The following is a 16,849-nucleotide window of genomic DNA, read 5'->3' as shown; positions in this document are numbered from 1 at the left end:
ATCTTTGTCTACATTGGGTGATGTCCAAACACCACAAAGCTCAATTATAGTTCTGTTTTCTTAGGATCCTGCCTGAGGGTTACACTTGCAATAATTTCCCATTGTGTTATTTTTGCAGTTTATTCAATTAATGGAAAAACTATGCAGATGATCTAAAATATTTTTTCCACTGTCTTGGTCTTTCTCACGAAGTTCCTCATTAAACCCTGCTGTGTGTCCAATATTTTCCTTATTTGCAATTACGTAATCAATCCTGATGTGCAAAGTTAGTTAACATACATAATTCACACCATAACCTGAAAACCCGTACAAACGGGTATTCATTGTGGTAAAAAATAAACATAAACGAGTTAATATTTATTGTATAACGCAATATGATTGGTTGGATAGCACAGTTTCCTTATAATGCTGGTCCACCTCAACCTTTTGAGAGTTGTCTATTATGATCAAAGAGAGGAATGGGATGCAAAGTTGATGTTTCGTCATCAATTTAGTCTCTGGCGCCCCTTTGTGGTATATATGGAGAACAGAATGAATTCATTTTCTGTTCAGAAAAAACGATTGTGCAACTAATTCCAAAAACTTCCATGAAACACTACAAATGGCTGAAAAACTAGAATATGACGATCAAAGCTTGTCATGGGTGTAGACTTGACCAATGCCTCTGAGACAGTAATAGTGACATAACTTCTCTCTCTCTCTCTCTCTCTCTCTCTCTCTCTCTCTCTCTCTCTCTCTCTCTCTCTCTCTCTCTCTCTCTCTCTGTTTTGTACGTGCGTGCACGCGTGCGTGGTGGTGTGGGCACAGCTGCACAGGTGCACAGCTGGAAAGCTATAGACCAATGTCATCTCGGATTTTAATGAAGAAATTTAAGTGATAAAATAAGCACCTTACAACATTTACAAAACAGGAAAACAGATGCACTAAATACACAATTCAATTAAATACAATTTGGCTTTATTGGCATGAAAGTTTAAAACAAAAAACAATGTTGCCAAAGTAAATACACATATGTAGTGTCCCTCTTACTGTCAGTGTAAAGTGGAAGCAGATGCGACTGACCTATGTATGCTACCATGGCATGGGTGTAGTCAGTAGATAAGAGTACGAGTATACACGTTAGCCATGTTATCTGTAGAAAAACAATTTGGAAACCGACTGTAGGGTACATCGCATTTATGTTTGAGAGTATATACGTTCTCCATCACGTCGCATATTCAGAACATTATGTCTTAGTACATAACGCTGACATGAGCAAGGGAGGGGCTGCCGCAAAACACACTGATAGAATGAATGCAAAGAGCCAAAAGAACACTTCCTGTTGATGCAAAAATTGCAGCAGCAACTGTCTGACACATCTGGACTGGAGAGGGGGAGGCCTGGCTGTAGTGTAAGCGAACTACTGAGGGGAATGGACAACGTTTATTGATGTTAATCTGCAAGACGGTGAGTTTAATGGACTCCAACTTCTGCTTACACCTATGACCATAATGCGTTTGCAATGTAGGCGCGTCTTTTGCTCTGACAATGAAAGCAACGAGGATATAATTGTCTGCGATCGTACGCTAGCAACTGAAAGCTAGCAAGCGTTAGCCGCTACTTAGCACTGGCTGACATGGGATGGTTGCTCGCTAAACCAGCGCTAACTGTTAGCATAAGATAGCTATAGCATAGTAACGTCAGTTATTTTATGACAGCCGACATAGTTTGCACTCGCGTTCGACGATACTTAGCTACTAGACTATAACATGTTGGCAAGCTTTATCACAATCTGAGAAAGCACGACCAAACCGTAGAACAATCCACTCTGCGTTAAAGTGTGAAGTCTATCTGAAAGTTGGGCTTTCTTTTCTGAAATAATTGCTCGATTGTAGACTAGCTAATATAGCTAGCTATAGTTAGCTAGTGCTTGTGTGCTGCTTGGTGGTTCTGTGGTTCGGCCCTGTGAGCCGATGCAGTTTTTTAACTGACGTTAATATATATAACAGTTACAAGTTACCCTAGAAATGAAAAATGGTGGAAACAACATACAAAAGTAGGTGGATGTGACTGTCAAGGTAACGTTAACCTTTACTGCTCAGCTAGGTATATAGACCCGACCACCACCAATAGCTAACTAGCGTTAACTACTAACGAAATGGCTGGCAATAAAGTTTGAAACACCGCACATTTGCTCCCAAAGGTATCGGCACTGTATGCATGTACGATGGGATCAACAGTATATGCTAATGGTATGAATGTCCATGCACGATGAGGCTAAAACTGGTAAATGAGAGTCTTCATGAATAAGTTGACGTTGCGCGTAGGGAAGACCAGCTATAGAAAAACATGTTTAAACCCACTCTACGTTAATGCGGTGGCATCGGGCCTGTTAATATGCAGTATGTCATACACTAACATGCAACCTTACCTACAATTTTATTGTGCAGGGCATTTGTTATGCTGAAAGATTAAATATGTCAGTATTCCTAATACTGTCTGCCAACAATGAATGTGCCCGGTAAAGTAATTGTAGGTGATGTTATGGCAGGGAAGGACAAAGTGCTGGCATTTTATCCTGTACACCGATACTATTATTATTTATGTGACATTCATTTGCTCTGAAATCCAACAATCTTCTGCGGTAAAAGCTCAGTTTGAAACCCAACAGCATGCATTTGTATTCCATGACTATTGCATCTGAAACTAGCCTAAATATTTTAACTCTAAGGCATGTTAGAACACAGTGGAGCCAAACCAATTACTGCTTTTGCATGAGCAACCATTATGGCTTTACACCCATTCAACCTTATTTTTTTATTGTCCCATTTCAGTTTGGTATCAGCAGTAAAACTGTATTGGTTTGAACTGCAAGCTGAAATTAGTAATTGTGCAATACAAGGCATATAGATTTTAGGTGCATACAGTAATATCTGGTGAAAACAGGGCTCTGTCAGAGTTCCTACACATCCTGGAAAACCTGGATAACAGTTGACCAATTTTACAGTCATGAAAAACTCAAGGAAAAAGACAGAAGTTTCAACATGCTCCTATTTTCTAATGAACTACTACTCAATCTATCAAAGCTCTGCAAAACGGATGTTCAGGATCATATTAACTTTCAATTGATGAGACAAGAGCATTTTTTAATTGGCTGTTAAATTGTGGAAATGCTGTGAACACATCCCCAAGTTACGTCTGATGGTAGCACATGCAGGTTGGATGACATCACTACTTATGTGGCTGAAACTCTGAATTATGTAAGTTACATTATTCTTCAAATGTAAATATTAGTTACTGCTGGCTGGTAACTGTAGAAGTTGGTATTATTGTATTGTTCTATGATCAATTTGTTATAACTGCAAAGCATGTAAGAGATGATTTCATAGATATTAGTGTATAGCACGACCCCTGTTTGTCATACCAGCTAAAGATCATCACTGAAATTGTCCTGGAAAAGTCCTGGGAAATGATCTCTAGAAAAGAGTGGGGACCCTGCTCTGTGGTCTATCCTGGTAAAAGATGTCATGCCTATGATATTGTGATATTTCTCTCTTAATTATTGATATAGATGTTACTATTTTTACATTTTTCTAACTCAAGAAGAAAAAAAGTTGTCTCCAAGTATTTACTCTCTAGTGTGATGTACAGTATGTGCTATACATTTTGGAATCGTAGGAAACGTACCCGAATAAGACAGTAAAAGTGACACTCAGTGTAGACGTTTGCAGGGCTATTCCTGCATGTCAGCAGCAAACGGTGGCGGCCTTGGTTGAATTATTTTCTACCATTAGAAAAATCTGATCATTTGGCAGTAATAAAACCTGTTTTAAGGGTATTGCATCAAATGCATCACTGCCATCTGCAATTGCAACTGTGGCTCTAGGTGAAAAGGCAGTATTGTAGGATGATATCTAAATAATTTGTGCTCGTAATCAAAAGCACTTTAGATGCTGCCAACAAGATGTTGTAAATTCTTCAAGGTTGATTGTCGACAAAAAACAAGATAGCTGCTGCTCGAGGGAAAGGGTGAATTAGTGCTGGGCGAGATGTGATATACAGTATATATTTCCATCCCGTTATAGGTCATTTCATATCTCGATAACGATATCATGATAAAGCACATTTTCTGGCAATTCAATACATAAATATGAAATAACCACATTTTATTATTATGTTTAGTGTACTCTTGTGTGAATTTGATACTTGACAAATAAAAAGTACTGATTTAAGACTAGACATTTCTAAGGAACAGCAAATCTAATATGAATCAAAAACAGCTGATGAATGCATTTTACAGGACAGGTGGCAGACATTAAGGCCCATAATACTTTATACATACAGATCTTGGTCTGAGTCAACTGCATGTAAGATGCATATTCACCGTAACCTCACTGCTTGTTATATCATTAGTTACAATAACCAAAGTTAGCTGTAGAGAGTAGTTTTATGTACCGATTATAGACCTACTTTGTGGTAATTTGGTGTTGTTGCAATGTATTTGGACATGCATGGTGAACATTCATAACAATTGGAAATTTCTGCTATACATTTAATTATTATCTATTATCTGGGGTGTGGACAGCATACATATTTTATTTATCTGTTAACCGTTGTATGTCGTACAGCAGAGATAGTGTTCCCACAAACAAAACACTGTGCTAACACTTTTCGGTGTACCGTAGGTAGTCCAGAAAAAAAAGTCACGTGTCGGTTAATAACAACAAACTGCCTGCACTCCAAATAGGCCTGTAATGGGGACCAACAGGTGGCAATCTTCTTTATTATAGTATAGTTACAACGATTAACTTTCATTTTGTGTTGATTTTGGCATCCCTGTGGACAAAAGCAGCAGTAGTGTTTCCAAATACCAGATTCCCTTTAGAAAACTTCTCATGGTTACTGGAGCAGAGTCTTTACACTCTGTCCCACGCAGTCCTGGTTCTGGTTCTCCCGGGCCTTTCTTCCCTCCAGCGGGCCCAGCAACAGTTCTTCTAGCAGCGTGGTGTTGGTGTCAGAGGAGGAGCAGCTGCTGCTGAGCTCTCCACCTCCCACCGGAGCTCCGACTGTAGGGAAGTCGAATCTTTAGAGGCATCAATATTACATATAGATGGTTTCGTAACCAGTGTAGCGTAAGTGAAATCAACATACAACATTAAAACAACAGAACAATCTTCTCTGCCGCCCACTTCGTAATTCCAATCCCAATACCATGGCGTCATATTTACACATGGCGGATCCTTTTTTGCAATAACCCTATCACACATAGCGCAGTTCGGACACTGTTTTTTTGATACCATGATAGAAACTATATTGAAAAATGTAAACAATAGATTTTATAAAATTTTGACAATATATACCGTCATATTGCCCAGCCCTAAGGCGAATTATGGAGGGCAGGATAAGACTATTTTGGGTCAACCGGGTACCCTTTCAACTAGTTACTCTGTTGTTGCTTGTAGTGGATGCAGATGTTGTAAATGGAAAGATAAGGTTTGCCTGTCCTTGTGGACAGTACTGTAATCTCTTTTTCTTTATCAAAATCCAAGAACACACACTCAATTCCATTTTGCCATCTCTTAGCCTTGAGCAACACCTTACAACCAAGAAAGACATGACTGTGGGATCGTGGCAAAGTTACTTCACTGCACTAGTAGTGTAATAGTAGTGTGAAATTCTGTTGAATATGAATATGTTGTTGGAAAAGTATACATAAAACAAGGAGGGGCTCATGTCTTCCACTTGTGTTGATAAGCATGTGAGTAGGCTTAAATGAAAGATGAGCATTTTCTTGTTTTCCAGTTGTTTAAGAGAATAAGAGGACACACCCAAAGGCTAAGCATACAATATTTAGCTCTGCATACTGAGCATTTTATTCTCACACCAGCAATGTTCCTCACATCATACCTTTCCCCTTTGTATCAGAATTTAGTCTATTTTTATCTTTATTTTTTACTATCTGTTTGAAATTGCTCTCCCAACCTTTGCTTGTTAAGCAATTCTGTTCCGGGTCTGGTCTGCCCCACAAGCTGTTTTTCAAAGTATGTGAAATGCTGCTGATGTTGAAGAAAGCATACAATGCTTGCTTGCTGACTTTGATTTTTCTTCTCATATTTTTTTCTTTTTTTGAGTGACGTGCCTTAGTTATCAGCTTTAGGTGATGTCTTACCGCCAGAGTTTTGCTGACCATAACTATCACAATGTACTCAGCTTGTATGAAATCTTTGAGCTGAGTTTAAATATTTTCAGTTTTTCCCCATGTGAGCCAAGCATGTGACCCTCACCCAGCATGTGCATCTCAACTACTAAGCATACATTCTTTGGCTGCCCTTCAACTTGGCTCCATTCAGTATGCATGCTGTTGGCAGCCATTGCTGATGTGTTTAGTGTCTGAACATGCTGTATTTGAAGGCTGGTAATGGGGGGAGTGAAAATAATACACAGTACACCTTCTTGCGATTCTCTGTTTTGCTACCTCTTTCCCTCTCCTGGGCCAGGATGAGAACATATGGTTTGTAAGACAGGTGTCTTGGCAAGCTCTGGCCATTGGAGAAAGTGTTTATGTAACCAAAGTGCTGATAGGGACTCTGCGCAGAAGATCATGCTGAATTGCCAGGCAGGGAGGGAGGGAGGGAGGAGGAGGAGGTGCAGAGGGAGAGATGGGAGAAGGGCAGATGGAGTGGGGGGAGATAAGGGTTAAGCTGGAGAACTGACACATGGTTTTGCAACACAGGAGTATTTGCTCTAAACACAGAATCACACAGTAGGTACAGTACAATATGATTTCACAGTCGCTGCTTCGGTTTAGTTCTGCTGAGAAGGAACGGTCTATATGTCTGTTAATTATGATGAACCAGATCAAGTCAGCATACTGTTGTTTTAGGGTAGTATGCCACCAGCATTACCTTTCATGGGGGATCTGGTCTATCATTTTTCCAAAATGCGATTCAGTCAAAGCGTGAATGTTATGACTTGTGTGCCATGAAATATCTTAACGTAGGGAGGGGCAGTTGTCAGTTGGAATGAGGAGATCAACGAGCATTAACCATAATCAGGCAATTCAATAATATTGAATTAGTCATTATTGATAATAAATCAATAATGACTAATGCTTGATGACTAAGGCTGTTAAAATTGGCCAAAAAGATCATTTGGAATATTGGAATTATATTGGAATATTTAATTTCACATATTATGTCCATGACACCTTGTCATAACTGGCCACGAGTGATGCAGCACTGTGCAGCGAACTGTTCTATGCTAACAGAAAATACCTCAACAAGGTGGTGGCTGGCTGATCGCCTGAAGCCTCCTTCTTGCTGTTGGCTGTATTGTATGTTATTATAGTCGTTGTAATACGTGTTTTTACAAAAGGCTTTTTAAGAAAAGCTTAACTACATGCTCAACTGCCAAGCAGAACCAGATTTTCTTCTTCCTCTGCCAAATGCGGCATTGCTTCTACCTTTTTATGGCTTCACTCATATAGGTCTGGTACATTGTGTTCAACCAGCCTATATGGTTTCATCGACTTACCTCTCAGTTTCCTGTTTTGCAATAATGGTGAAGGATCAGTGGCGGCTGGTGACTCAAAAAATAAGATAAGACGGGAGGAAAACCAACCCACGGCATCATATTATTTAGCACTAGTTGGCTACTTATCTCTACTTTCCCAAAAGAACACAGATTCAGTATACAGCGGGTTGATTACAAATGGAACAATAACAAGAGAGCCAGGGGTATATCACCCCGGACAAAAATATTATAAAACATACAGATATTAAGCGTCTTGATAGGCTTTTAGCCAGTCAAGTTAGAAAGTAGTGGAGGACTAACTATATAGAATTTCATTAAAACTTCCATTTCAGTTCTATACAATCCAATTGATATCTAATTTAATTTCAGATATCCAAAAGGAAAATCCATTCCAGATACCCATAATGTCATTTTGAATATTCAAAATATATTGTGACTAGTAAAAATGTCATTACAGACAGCCATGATGGTTTGAAGTGTATTGTGGATATCTGTTGTGGATATCGAAAAATGTTTTTTTTAAATACAACAAAATGACACTTCAGTTCTGACTAGTACCAGATATCTGAAATGGAAAGGGCCTTCCTATTAATAATTATATTTCAGATAATCAGAATGTTCATTCTAGTTATCAAAAATGTAATTGAAAGCCCAATAGACATTAATGGCAAAAGTGACGTCATTTTTCCTAGGAAGAATGACGCTGTGGACATCTGAAATGACAATGTTGATAACAAAAATTGAATTGAGGATGAAATTATGAAGAATTTAATTACATATATCTACAATATATATCCAGTCTAGCTTAAATGTATTTTTGACCAGTACAATTTAAGTTCTAGATACCTTGAAATACAATTTCTAACCATTACCATTATGACTAGCGAGAATACAAATTTGGCGAGGAGAAATTATGAAGTGGGACAAAAATATTGATATTGGAATATATTACTTACTCATAAGTGATGCTGCAAATATTTTGACTAAAACATTGCAGGTGCTCAAAATGGCTGTGTTGAGACGGCTGGAAAGAAACTAGTTAGCTACATTAGCGTCTTTAGCACACAGAGTTTGAGAGGCTGCTCCAGCCCAGAACCTCGTGGGTCCCATAAACAACACATTGCTACTGTTTGTATTTTCACAGTGACGGTCCTCTGGCTTTCAACCGGGTAAAGATGGCCTGCCGTTTGTTTTATCACGGGGACAAACTAGTATTACACCAGTGTTTCCCACAGGATTTTGGAGACTATGGTGGGTGGTCCTTGGATCCTCTAGGGGGTTGGGGGGCATGCGCCTCCAGAAGAAAATCTTGTACATTTTAAAGTTAAATGGATTAATCTGGTGCACTCTGAGAGAGGCTATATCTACGAAGAACTTTTGTGCTTTAGCAATGGTAACTAAGTACATTAGGTCTACTCAAGTATTGTACCTAAGTATAATGTTGAGGTACTTGACATTCACTTTAGTTTATCCATTTTATGTAACTTTATATTTCTAGTCCACAACATCCCGGACGGAAATATTTTATATATATATATATATATATATATATATAAATTAAATAAACAGTATCGTACTGTGTTTTTCTCGTTTATGATGTGTGGTGTTTCGTCACGCACAAGAAGTGCAGCGGAGTGGAAGACAGACGGACAGCAGGGAGTTACGGAGTTGACGGTGGCTACACTTGTTGTGTTGCTGTGCATGAAAGTTAAAGTTAAAAATGCCTGTGTGACAGCTGATATAAAACAAAGAACTGAATCGTGCTCAATAGCTCAATATAGCCGATACCAATCAGTTAAAAATGCCTTGATTGGACCGCATACTGATCTTGGAGATAGTATGCATTCATGTATCTTACTTTTGCAAGTAAAATTGTTCATTTATTTACAGTTAGCGATCTGATATTATGTTTTAAACAGCCTACATTAAGGGCAACACACATCGCCATACATGTTACCGTCAGCATACCCAGCAAGACTAAAATGTTCACTAAAATGTTGGTGACGTAACAACACAGAGCGTAACCGAGGCTATTTAGTTTGATGAGGTCCAAAATTATTCTACGTTTAACGATATCTCCAACAAAATATATCAAATTAGTTAAGGCTGCACTTTATAGGCTACTCAGATATAGTCTATAAAATGCTTGGCATATAAATTGTCATATACAGTACTGTGAAAAATAACCGTCATCTGTAACAACCTACTTTCTCATTTGTCTTATTCATACGGTATAACAGTTTTTGCATTGCGAATGTGATGTTCAAAAACCGAATGTGTTTTTTTTTCCTTTTCTCATCAGGCAGCCAGCAAACTGGAGAAACATATCCAAGAAATGGACGACGGCAGCTACATCGAGTTCGATGTGCCGGAGTTCAGTAACACTGTTTTGACCCAGCTCAACGAGCTGCGGCTGCAAGGGAAGCTGTGCGACATCATCGTTCACATTCAAGGCCAGCCGTTTCGAGCCCACAAGGCTGTGCTGGCAGCAAGTTCACCCTACTTTCGTGACCACTCGGCTCTCAGCACCATGAGTGGCCTCTCCATTTCGGTCATCAAAAGCCCTGAGGTTTTTGAGCAGCTCCTTTCGTTTTGCTACACAGGTCACATGTCCCTGCAGCTCAAGGATATTATCAGTTTCCTCACGGCTGCCAGCTTTCTGCAGATGCAGGCCATCATTGACAAGTGTACCCAAATCCTGGAGAGCATCCACTCCAAGATCAGCCTCCCAGTTGGCGTCTGTAGCCCAGAGAAGGATGACTCGCAGACCAGCGGCAATGGGGTCAATGACAGCAACCTCTTTGTAAACCCTACCCAAATCTCCCCCCCATACTACTCCCGGCAGACTCAGGCAGGACACGAAGCGCGCTTCGAGCTGGCAGGAAAAGGCCTGGGCCGGGGCCGGCAGCAGCCAGAGGAAGGCCAGTCGGACCGAGGCAGTAGCGATAGTGTCTCAGAGCATGACGCTCCCATGGAGGCCGAAACGGAGCAAGTGGAACTGATCGGCAAAGATGGGCAAGTGACAGATGTGCATGTGAAGATAGAGAAGACCGACAGGCCCACTTACTCAGATAGCTCCTCAGCCGGTGATGATGGCTACCATACAGAGCTGGTAGATGGAGAGCAGGTGTTGGCTGTTAGTGTGGGTTCCTATGGTCCTGTCATCCAGTCTGCTGCCTATTCTTACTCAGGGCTGTCCTCCCCGTGCTTTGTCAACCTTAGCAACTCCAGTCCTTCCCGCTCCATACTCAGTGGCTACAGAGGTGGACGAGCCCGGGCAAAGCGCCCCGTGGCCATCCCAGCAGGAGTGCTGAGTCATATCAAACCGGGCTCGGACGACAGCGAATCAGCCGTGGGAGCCACGGGGTTGGAGAATGACGTGCGAGAGCGTAGCCTGCGAAGCCAGTGGTACCCCTACAATGAGAGACTCATTTGCATCTACTGTGGAAAGACCTTCAACCAGAAGGGGAGCCTGGATCGCCACATGCGCCTGCACATGGGAATCACCCCGTTTGTTTGTAAATTCTGCGGCAAGAAGTACACGAGGAAAGACCAGCTGGAGTACCACATCCGTGGCCACACGGACAACAAGCCCTTCCACTGTCAGATATGTGGCAAATGCTTCCCGTTTCAGGGCACCCTTAACCAGCACCTGAGGAAGAAGCACATGGGAGCGTCAGACGGGAGCAATCATATAGACTCTCCAGAGACGACGGAGGGAAGCTCAGGTCAGAAGGACCAGGAGGATACGGCCGAGGTGATGGCCTTTGAGGCGCAATATGCAGAAGAGGCACCCGCCCCGGATATGGAGGAGAGTTCAAAATGCAGTCCAGAAGAGGCTCAAGCATCAAGATGTGATTTTTAGCTCCTGCTTCAGCTTAAGGAAGCTTTAAAAATGTTTATCTCAACTCAACTTAAAGGACTTTTTTTTCATCAGCTCCCTCTACTATAGACATTTCTTGGGTTCCTGTCAATTTTGTGAAAGCTAGATGTTGAATGCGGAGAGTAAATGGGTGCTTTATAGAAATGTGATTATTTCAAGCAAAGGGAGTAACAACTTACTATTTTTGAGGAGGTCCCAATAATCAAGACCCCCTAATTGATTTATCTTTTTATCTTTCCATGTTTTTTAAAACATATTTACAGAGTTATATAGGCATGTTGCAATAATTGATAATGTGAAAGCTCTGGTAAGATGCTTGTCATATCACCTTTTTACCTGACCTGTTTTTGCACATGTGGCCACAGGAGGTCACTTACTCACAAGGAATGATTTTTCTGCCAGTGCAAAGCTTCGTGTAACATATCCGTTCAATACCTCATGATGCAACTACATACTCATAACAGACAGTATTTTAACTTAACTCACCAGGTTCTACCTCATAGCCAAGAACCTACTAGGCACCAATGTGTTCACCGTTTGAAATCCGTTTTTAGGTTGTATGTGCATTATCTTATTGCCAAACCCTGTAAAGAATATTCTCTCAACACAAAGCCTTGATACTTAGGGGAAATATTCCTTGCTGATTGTATGGATCAGGGACACAGTCCTTGAAAACTGTTTCATGGTCAACTAGGAGTAAGAAGGTGCTATGTTTGGAATTCATAACATTTGCTAGCTTCCTTGTGTTTGATTTTTGGCAAATGCAGACAATAGAGTAAAAAAATGGCCCTGCATATTTTCAAGATATGATTTTGCGGTCTTTATAACATTTGTTCTACTCAACACTTAAGAATTGTGTCTCTGATCACTACTGGAGATCTCACTCTGTTTGGCCAAAGTGTGGTTCTCGATCCTGTCATCCATGTAATGGGTGAGACGTCCAACCGTGAAGTCATTTGTATTCCTCTATACTCTGATGGCAGACTTATACTGAATTATTGTATGTGTAGATTGTTTAGTCCTGAGGTAGGCTTTTAGGTTAATACTGTCGGAGACAAGAGTACTCATTGTCAACTCAGCACAATAAGAACAGCTCTGTATCTGTTCACATAAATCAATATAGTATACTAGTCTGAATAATATGCAAATAGAAAGAACAAAGGAATCTCAGCCATTTGGACATGGTTTTTCTTCCATTTTTTTGAAGGAGCTATAGGTTTGTCTCCTTTTTTTCTTTCTGTTCTACCTTTTCTGACGGGACGATTGATCTGTAATCTTTGTTCTCTGCATTGTTTGCGGTCAAATGCAGACTTTGGAACAAGTTATCCTCATTTGTCGATCCTACTTCATGCTGGTGACATAGATGTGAAGCAAAGCTAGACTTAAAGGCTAATAGGTAAATGTCGTTAGAGGTAGCTGCTGATCCAAAGTATTGATGCACTTTGCAGAGTTTAGTGGGCGGGATGGGTGTTGTGCCATTGAGAAAATGTGCTATTTTCTGTCTTAACATCGATGCAGTAGTGTCAGGGTAGTACTGGCTTCACAGCAGTGATCTTTCTTCTGAGTAAAAACGTTGTGAACTTTGATGAGACTCTGCAATCACATGAATACTCTTGGCTTCAAGTCGTGCATGTTGCAACACATTTAATCTATACCAGGGGATCAGGGACGGGGCTGTTGTTAGTATCTAGAGACTTGGGTTTAATTCCATTGGGATTTAAAGGAATCTGCTTTCACAGTAAATACATAAGAGGCACTTAGAAGGCCTGAATGGTTATCTTGTCATATTTAAGAAATTTAAAGCTCAGCTGGGTGGTCCTCTTTGTGCTATCCTGCTTTCTTATCTGCCATCCAGCTGTTTAATACCTTATTTTTTTTTGAAGAGCACCTGCTATATGCTTGTATTTTGTCCCACGTGGTCCATGCGGAATTTGTGTCAATGAATTGGATTTTTTATCATTTTACAGTTTCCATATAATTTTTTACTTTGTGTGCGTTTGGGAGGTGAATATTGTGTTTTGTTGCTTCTGTCGATTGTCAAGAGCGCAGTCCCTTTTATTCCACTGAATGTGCGGTCATCATCTTCACTCATTGACAGTTAAGAAAGCAAACCAAAATGTAGGAGTATTTAGCAAAAATCTGTATAGCTAGCTTTTCTTTTATCTCTGTATGTAAGGATTTATCACACAAACACCCGCAGTCTGTCAACCTGTTCAGTACTGTACAGTAGAATGTTTCTTACCTTTTTTTTCTTTTTCTTTTTTTTTCTGTCGACCGCTGATGTCGTGTGCAGGTTTGGCAGCTGATCTGACCTCACCAAAATCAGTAGCTGACTAATTTGAATCTGCCTATGATGATTCTTGCCCTTCACCTAGAAAAACCTGGAGGAAATGCGTAGCTTCTTGTCGGTTATGTTTTGTGATTAATGGGTACAAACTGCTAAAAGGACTTTGTGCCAAGAGTTCACACCAAAGACTAATAGGTGATTTTCAACCGTACATTTTGACTGTATGGCATAATTGAATGCTCATTTGGAAAACTAGGCTCTTAATTTAATGTAGGACTAGTTCATTGCTATTTGTAAGGAATGTACATTTCCCAGCTTTATAACAATCACTTGTGTAAAATTTTAACAATTTGCTAAGAAGACATTAAGTAGTGGAGTCATAAATAACATAATATATTAAGCCATACAAAAGCTGACGATATAAAAAAGGTGTGCAATAGGTATTGTAATTGTTTAAAGCCAATGTAAACAAAAGAGAGAAAATACTTTACAAAAAAAGTGGCATCTTGAACTTAGTGCCTTGCCACAAGCTTTACATTTTAGATTCTGGCACTTAGATTCCTGTGCCTCATTCATTTTGTAATGGATTGAATAGAGAGATTATAATAGAATATGGCCACATCTTTTATTGTAAAGTGTTACTGAGAATGAATAGAAATTAATTCATGTCATTCTTGTTCATTTTGTTGTTGTTTTTCAGCTCAAGTCCTGCTCCCTTGTTTTTGCTTATTATCATTTGATCTGGGTTTTTTTTTGTTTTTTTTTATTGTCACAGAATGGATTTCAAGGTTTAACTGATTTTGTAGCAATTGCTTACAATCAAATGAGGCCGACTTGTTCCCGACAAGCCGTCGCCCCATGTTCAGAGACTACACTGTATCCCTCCTCTCCAACCACTGAGGACAATCTCAACGATGTACGGTAGTTTAAAGCATTTCAATGTAGGAAGGAGATGCATGAGAAACACAAATCTACTTCCTCTCTGTTCTCTTGGAGCATCTGTCAAGGGAACAGCTGCTTGTGTATTTAGCAGATAATAAACTAAATATTTATGGAGGGAAATCAGAAGAAGCTTATCCCCATATACTGTCGCTGAATTGCACGTTGCTCAATCACAAAATTGTATGAAATTGCCAATGGATTCTGTAACTTTATTTTTGTATTTGTGTCATCGATTGTGCACTTACAGGATTTTTTTTTTTTTTTTTAATAGTAAATACCAATTCCATCCGGGAAGTGTAGTTTATCTCTGTAGTTACCCTTAAAGGATTCAGCTATAACAGCCTCTTTGGTAGGGACCTCTTCCCCTTAAATGGTGCTTTTAGACTAGTCCGATTTTTTTTAAACAAGTCCATGTAATCATCATAGGTGAATGGAGGGGGAATTATTTTAATGCTTTTCATGAACTATCGTTACTTCTGTGAAACACACCTACACAACCAACTGAACTTGACACACACACTCAAATCGACTTTGTCACCTCTTAGTTCCACACAGGAGATGCATTGTGGGCCACAAGTAATCAAAAGGAAGTGTTTACAGGGAAGGCTGTCAGACTACTTTTTGAAATTGCAGCTCGTCCTATTCTTTTTATAATAAACTCACTTCAGGTAGTTTACAAACACTGATACAGGCTTAGAAAAAAATCTTAAGTCTTCCATAGCTTTTCTGTCAGTTTCTGTCCACTGTGTATTATAAGAAAAAGCAATAACCTTTTTAAAAAGTGGTGTATTGGGATCATCAAGCCTATTGAAATATTGGCCTGTCATATATCAAACAAACTGAATGTCAGGGAGCCGTTGAATGGAAATAGGACCAGGACAATTTGATATTGATTTATTTTTTATATATTTTCTGAAACTTTGGACAGGTTGACTTTCCTCTTCAGAAAAAAAAATATATATAAATGGAAAAAGGCGGTGTTGCTTGCTGGTGTTCTAAATGCTCATCAACATCCAGTGGTAGTCAGTAAACGGCAACACAAGAACTGAGCGTGTGGTTCAGTCATCAATCTCAGTGGCACTGTTCAGAGTTGCACCTCCAGCTGTGTCAAATAATGAAAGGGATTTTGGGCTGTATAGCCACTGTTTGGGAGTGGGCTATCTGTTGTCATGTTGAGGTTCAGTGATTTCCTTTGGCTCCACGGGCGCTGAGACTAGTCGTAGTTGTTCAGGTCAAGGGGGACGTTTTCAGTCAAGCTATTGCTCCTTTTTACTTTTACAACTCCCTAAACTCTGCACTATAATGTCTCTGGCTCATATGTATTTGGTGGCAAGGCAAAAAAAAAAAAAAAAAAAGCTTAGAACTCAGGGTATATAGTGTTAAAAGTGGTCTCATTGGACACACTGCTTATGTCCATAGTATAATTGTGCACTTCTCTTCAGGTGGGGAAACAATTTCTCAGTCGGTAGTTCCCAAACAATCTGCCTCAAGGTCTCAATGAGCCCATACGTTCCACAGAGCTGAAGCTTGAGGAGCACTGGAGATCGTGAACTGAGCCATGATAGCAGAAACGCCCCAACTCCTGTTTTGTCCACTCTACACACAACCTCACAACCCAACTGTGAACCTCAGAACTCTACTGTTTTGTACATCTATGAAGTAAATGAAGCTAGCTAGAGCTGATTTGTTGTATCTATTGCCATTTATGAATTTATTTTATAGCATGAAATAAAATATATTTATTCAAATTATATATTTTACTCATAATCATTCTGTGCTGCTTCGTTTTGGTTTTTAAGCTTGTAAATTGCTTTTTTATTATATAAAAAATGTCAATAGAATAATGCGTTTGTAAAATAAAGACGCTCATTTGGCTCCGATTTGTCTTTTGTGTTTCTCAAAAATGCATTTATTTACTTATTTATTTACATGTGCATGCAAACTCAAATGAGCCAAAGCAAAAAACAAACAAACAAAAAAGGTTGTAAAAGTCAGTAATTCTCTCATTAGTAGTATTGTTTATATTGTGTTGAACAACAAGGCATCCAAAATATGGTCAAATGTGTTTCTGGCATACTGTATATGAATATGTGATGTATGTGCTCCTGTGGCCCTCCAGAGGGAGCTAGAGCTCAACAAATACAACTTGGAAAGGTTGCTCTTCTTTAGTACCAGGAGATCTGCAGTTTAATGTAAACAAGAGTATATCTCAAAAGCAGTTGGCC

At 39.6% G+C, this 16,849-nt stretch overlaps 1 protein-coding gene across 2 annotated transcripts; it reads left to right on the top strand.

Moving 5' to 3' along the window:
- Positions 1–1,293: 1,293 nt before the first annotated feature.
- zbtb34 (zinc finger and BTB domain containing 34) lies at positions 1,294–16,499 on the top strand. Of its 2 annotated transcripts, none has more exons than XM_068703721.1 (2): positions 1,294–1,446; positions 9,815–16,499. In XM_068703721.1, exons 1-2 carry the CDS (start codon positions 1,429–1,431, stop codon positions 11,375–11,377), a joined length of 1,581 nt encoding a protein of 526 aa, XP_068559822.1. In that variant the 5' UTR covers positions 1,294–1,428; the 3' UTR covers positions 11,378–16,499. The 2 variants fall into 2 exon arrangements, with proteins under 2 accessions (XP_068559822.1, XP_068559823.1); XM_068703722.1 differs by lacking the exon at positions 1,294–1,446 and adding an exon at positions 3,177–3,239.
- Positions 16,500–16,849: the final 350 nt, after the last annotated feature.

The sequence above is a fragment of the Cebidichthys violaceus genome, unplaced genomic scaffold, assembly GCF_023349555.1.
Source record: "Cebidichthys violaceus isolate CVI_PGR_0920_01 unplaced genomic scaffold, fCebVio1.0.p SCAF_9, whole genome shotgun sequence".
Classification (NCBI taxonomy): domain Eukaryota; kingdom Metazoa; phylum Chordata; class Actinopteri; order Perciformes; family Stichaeidae; genus Cebidichthys; species Cebidichthys violaceus.
The sequence above is the reverse complement of the archived record's forward strand: the minus strand, read 5'-3'. Positions and strand labels throughout refer to the sequence as shown.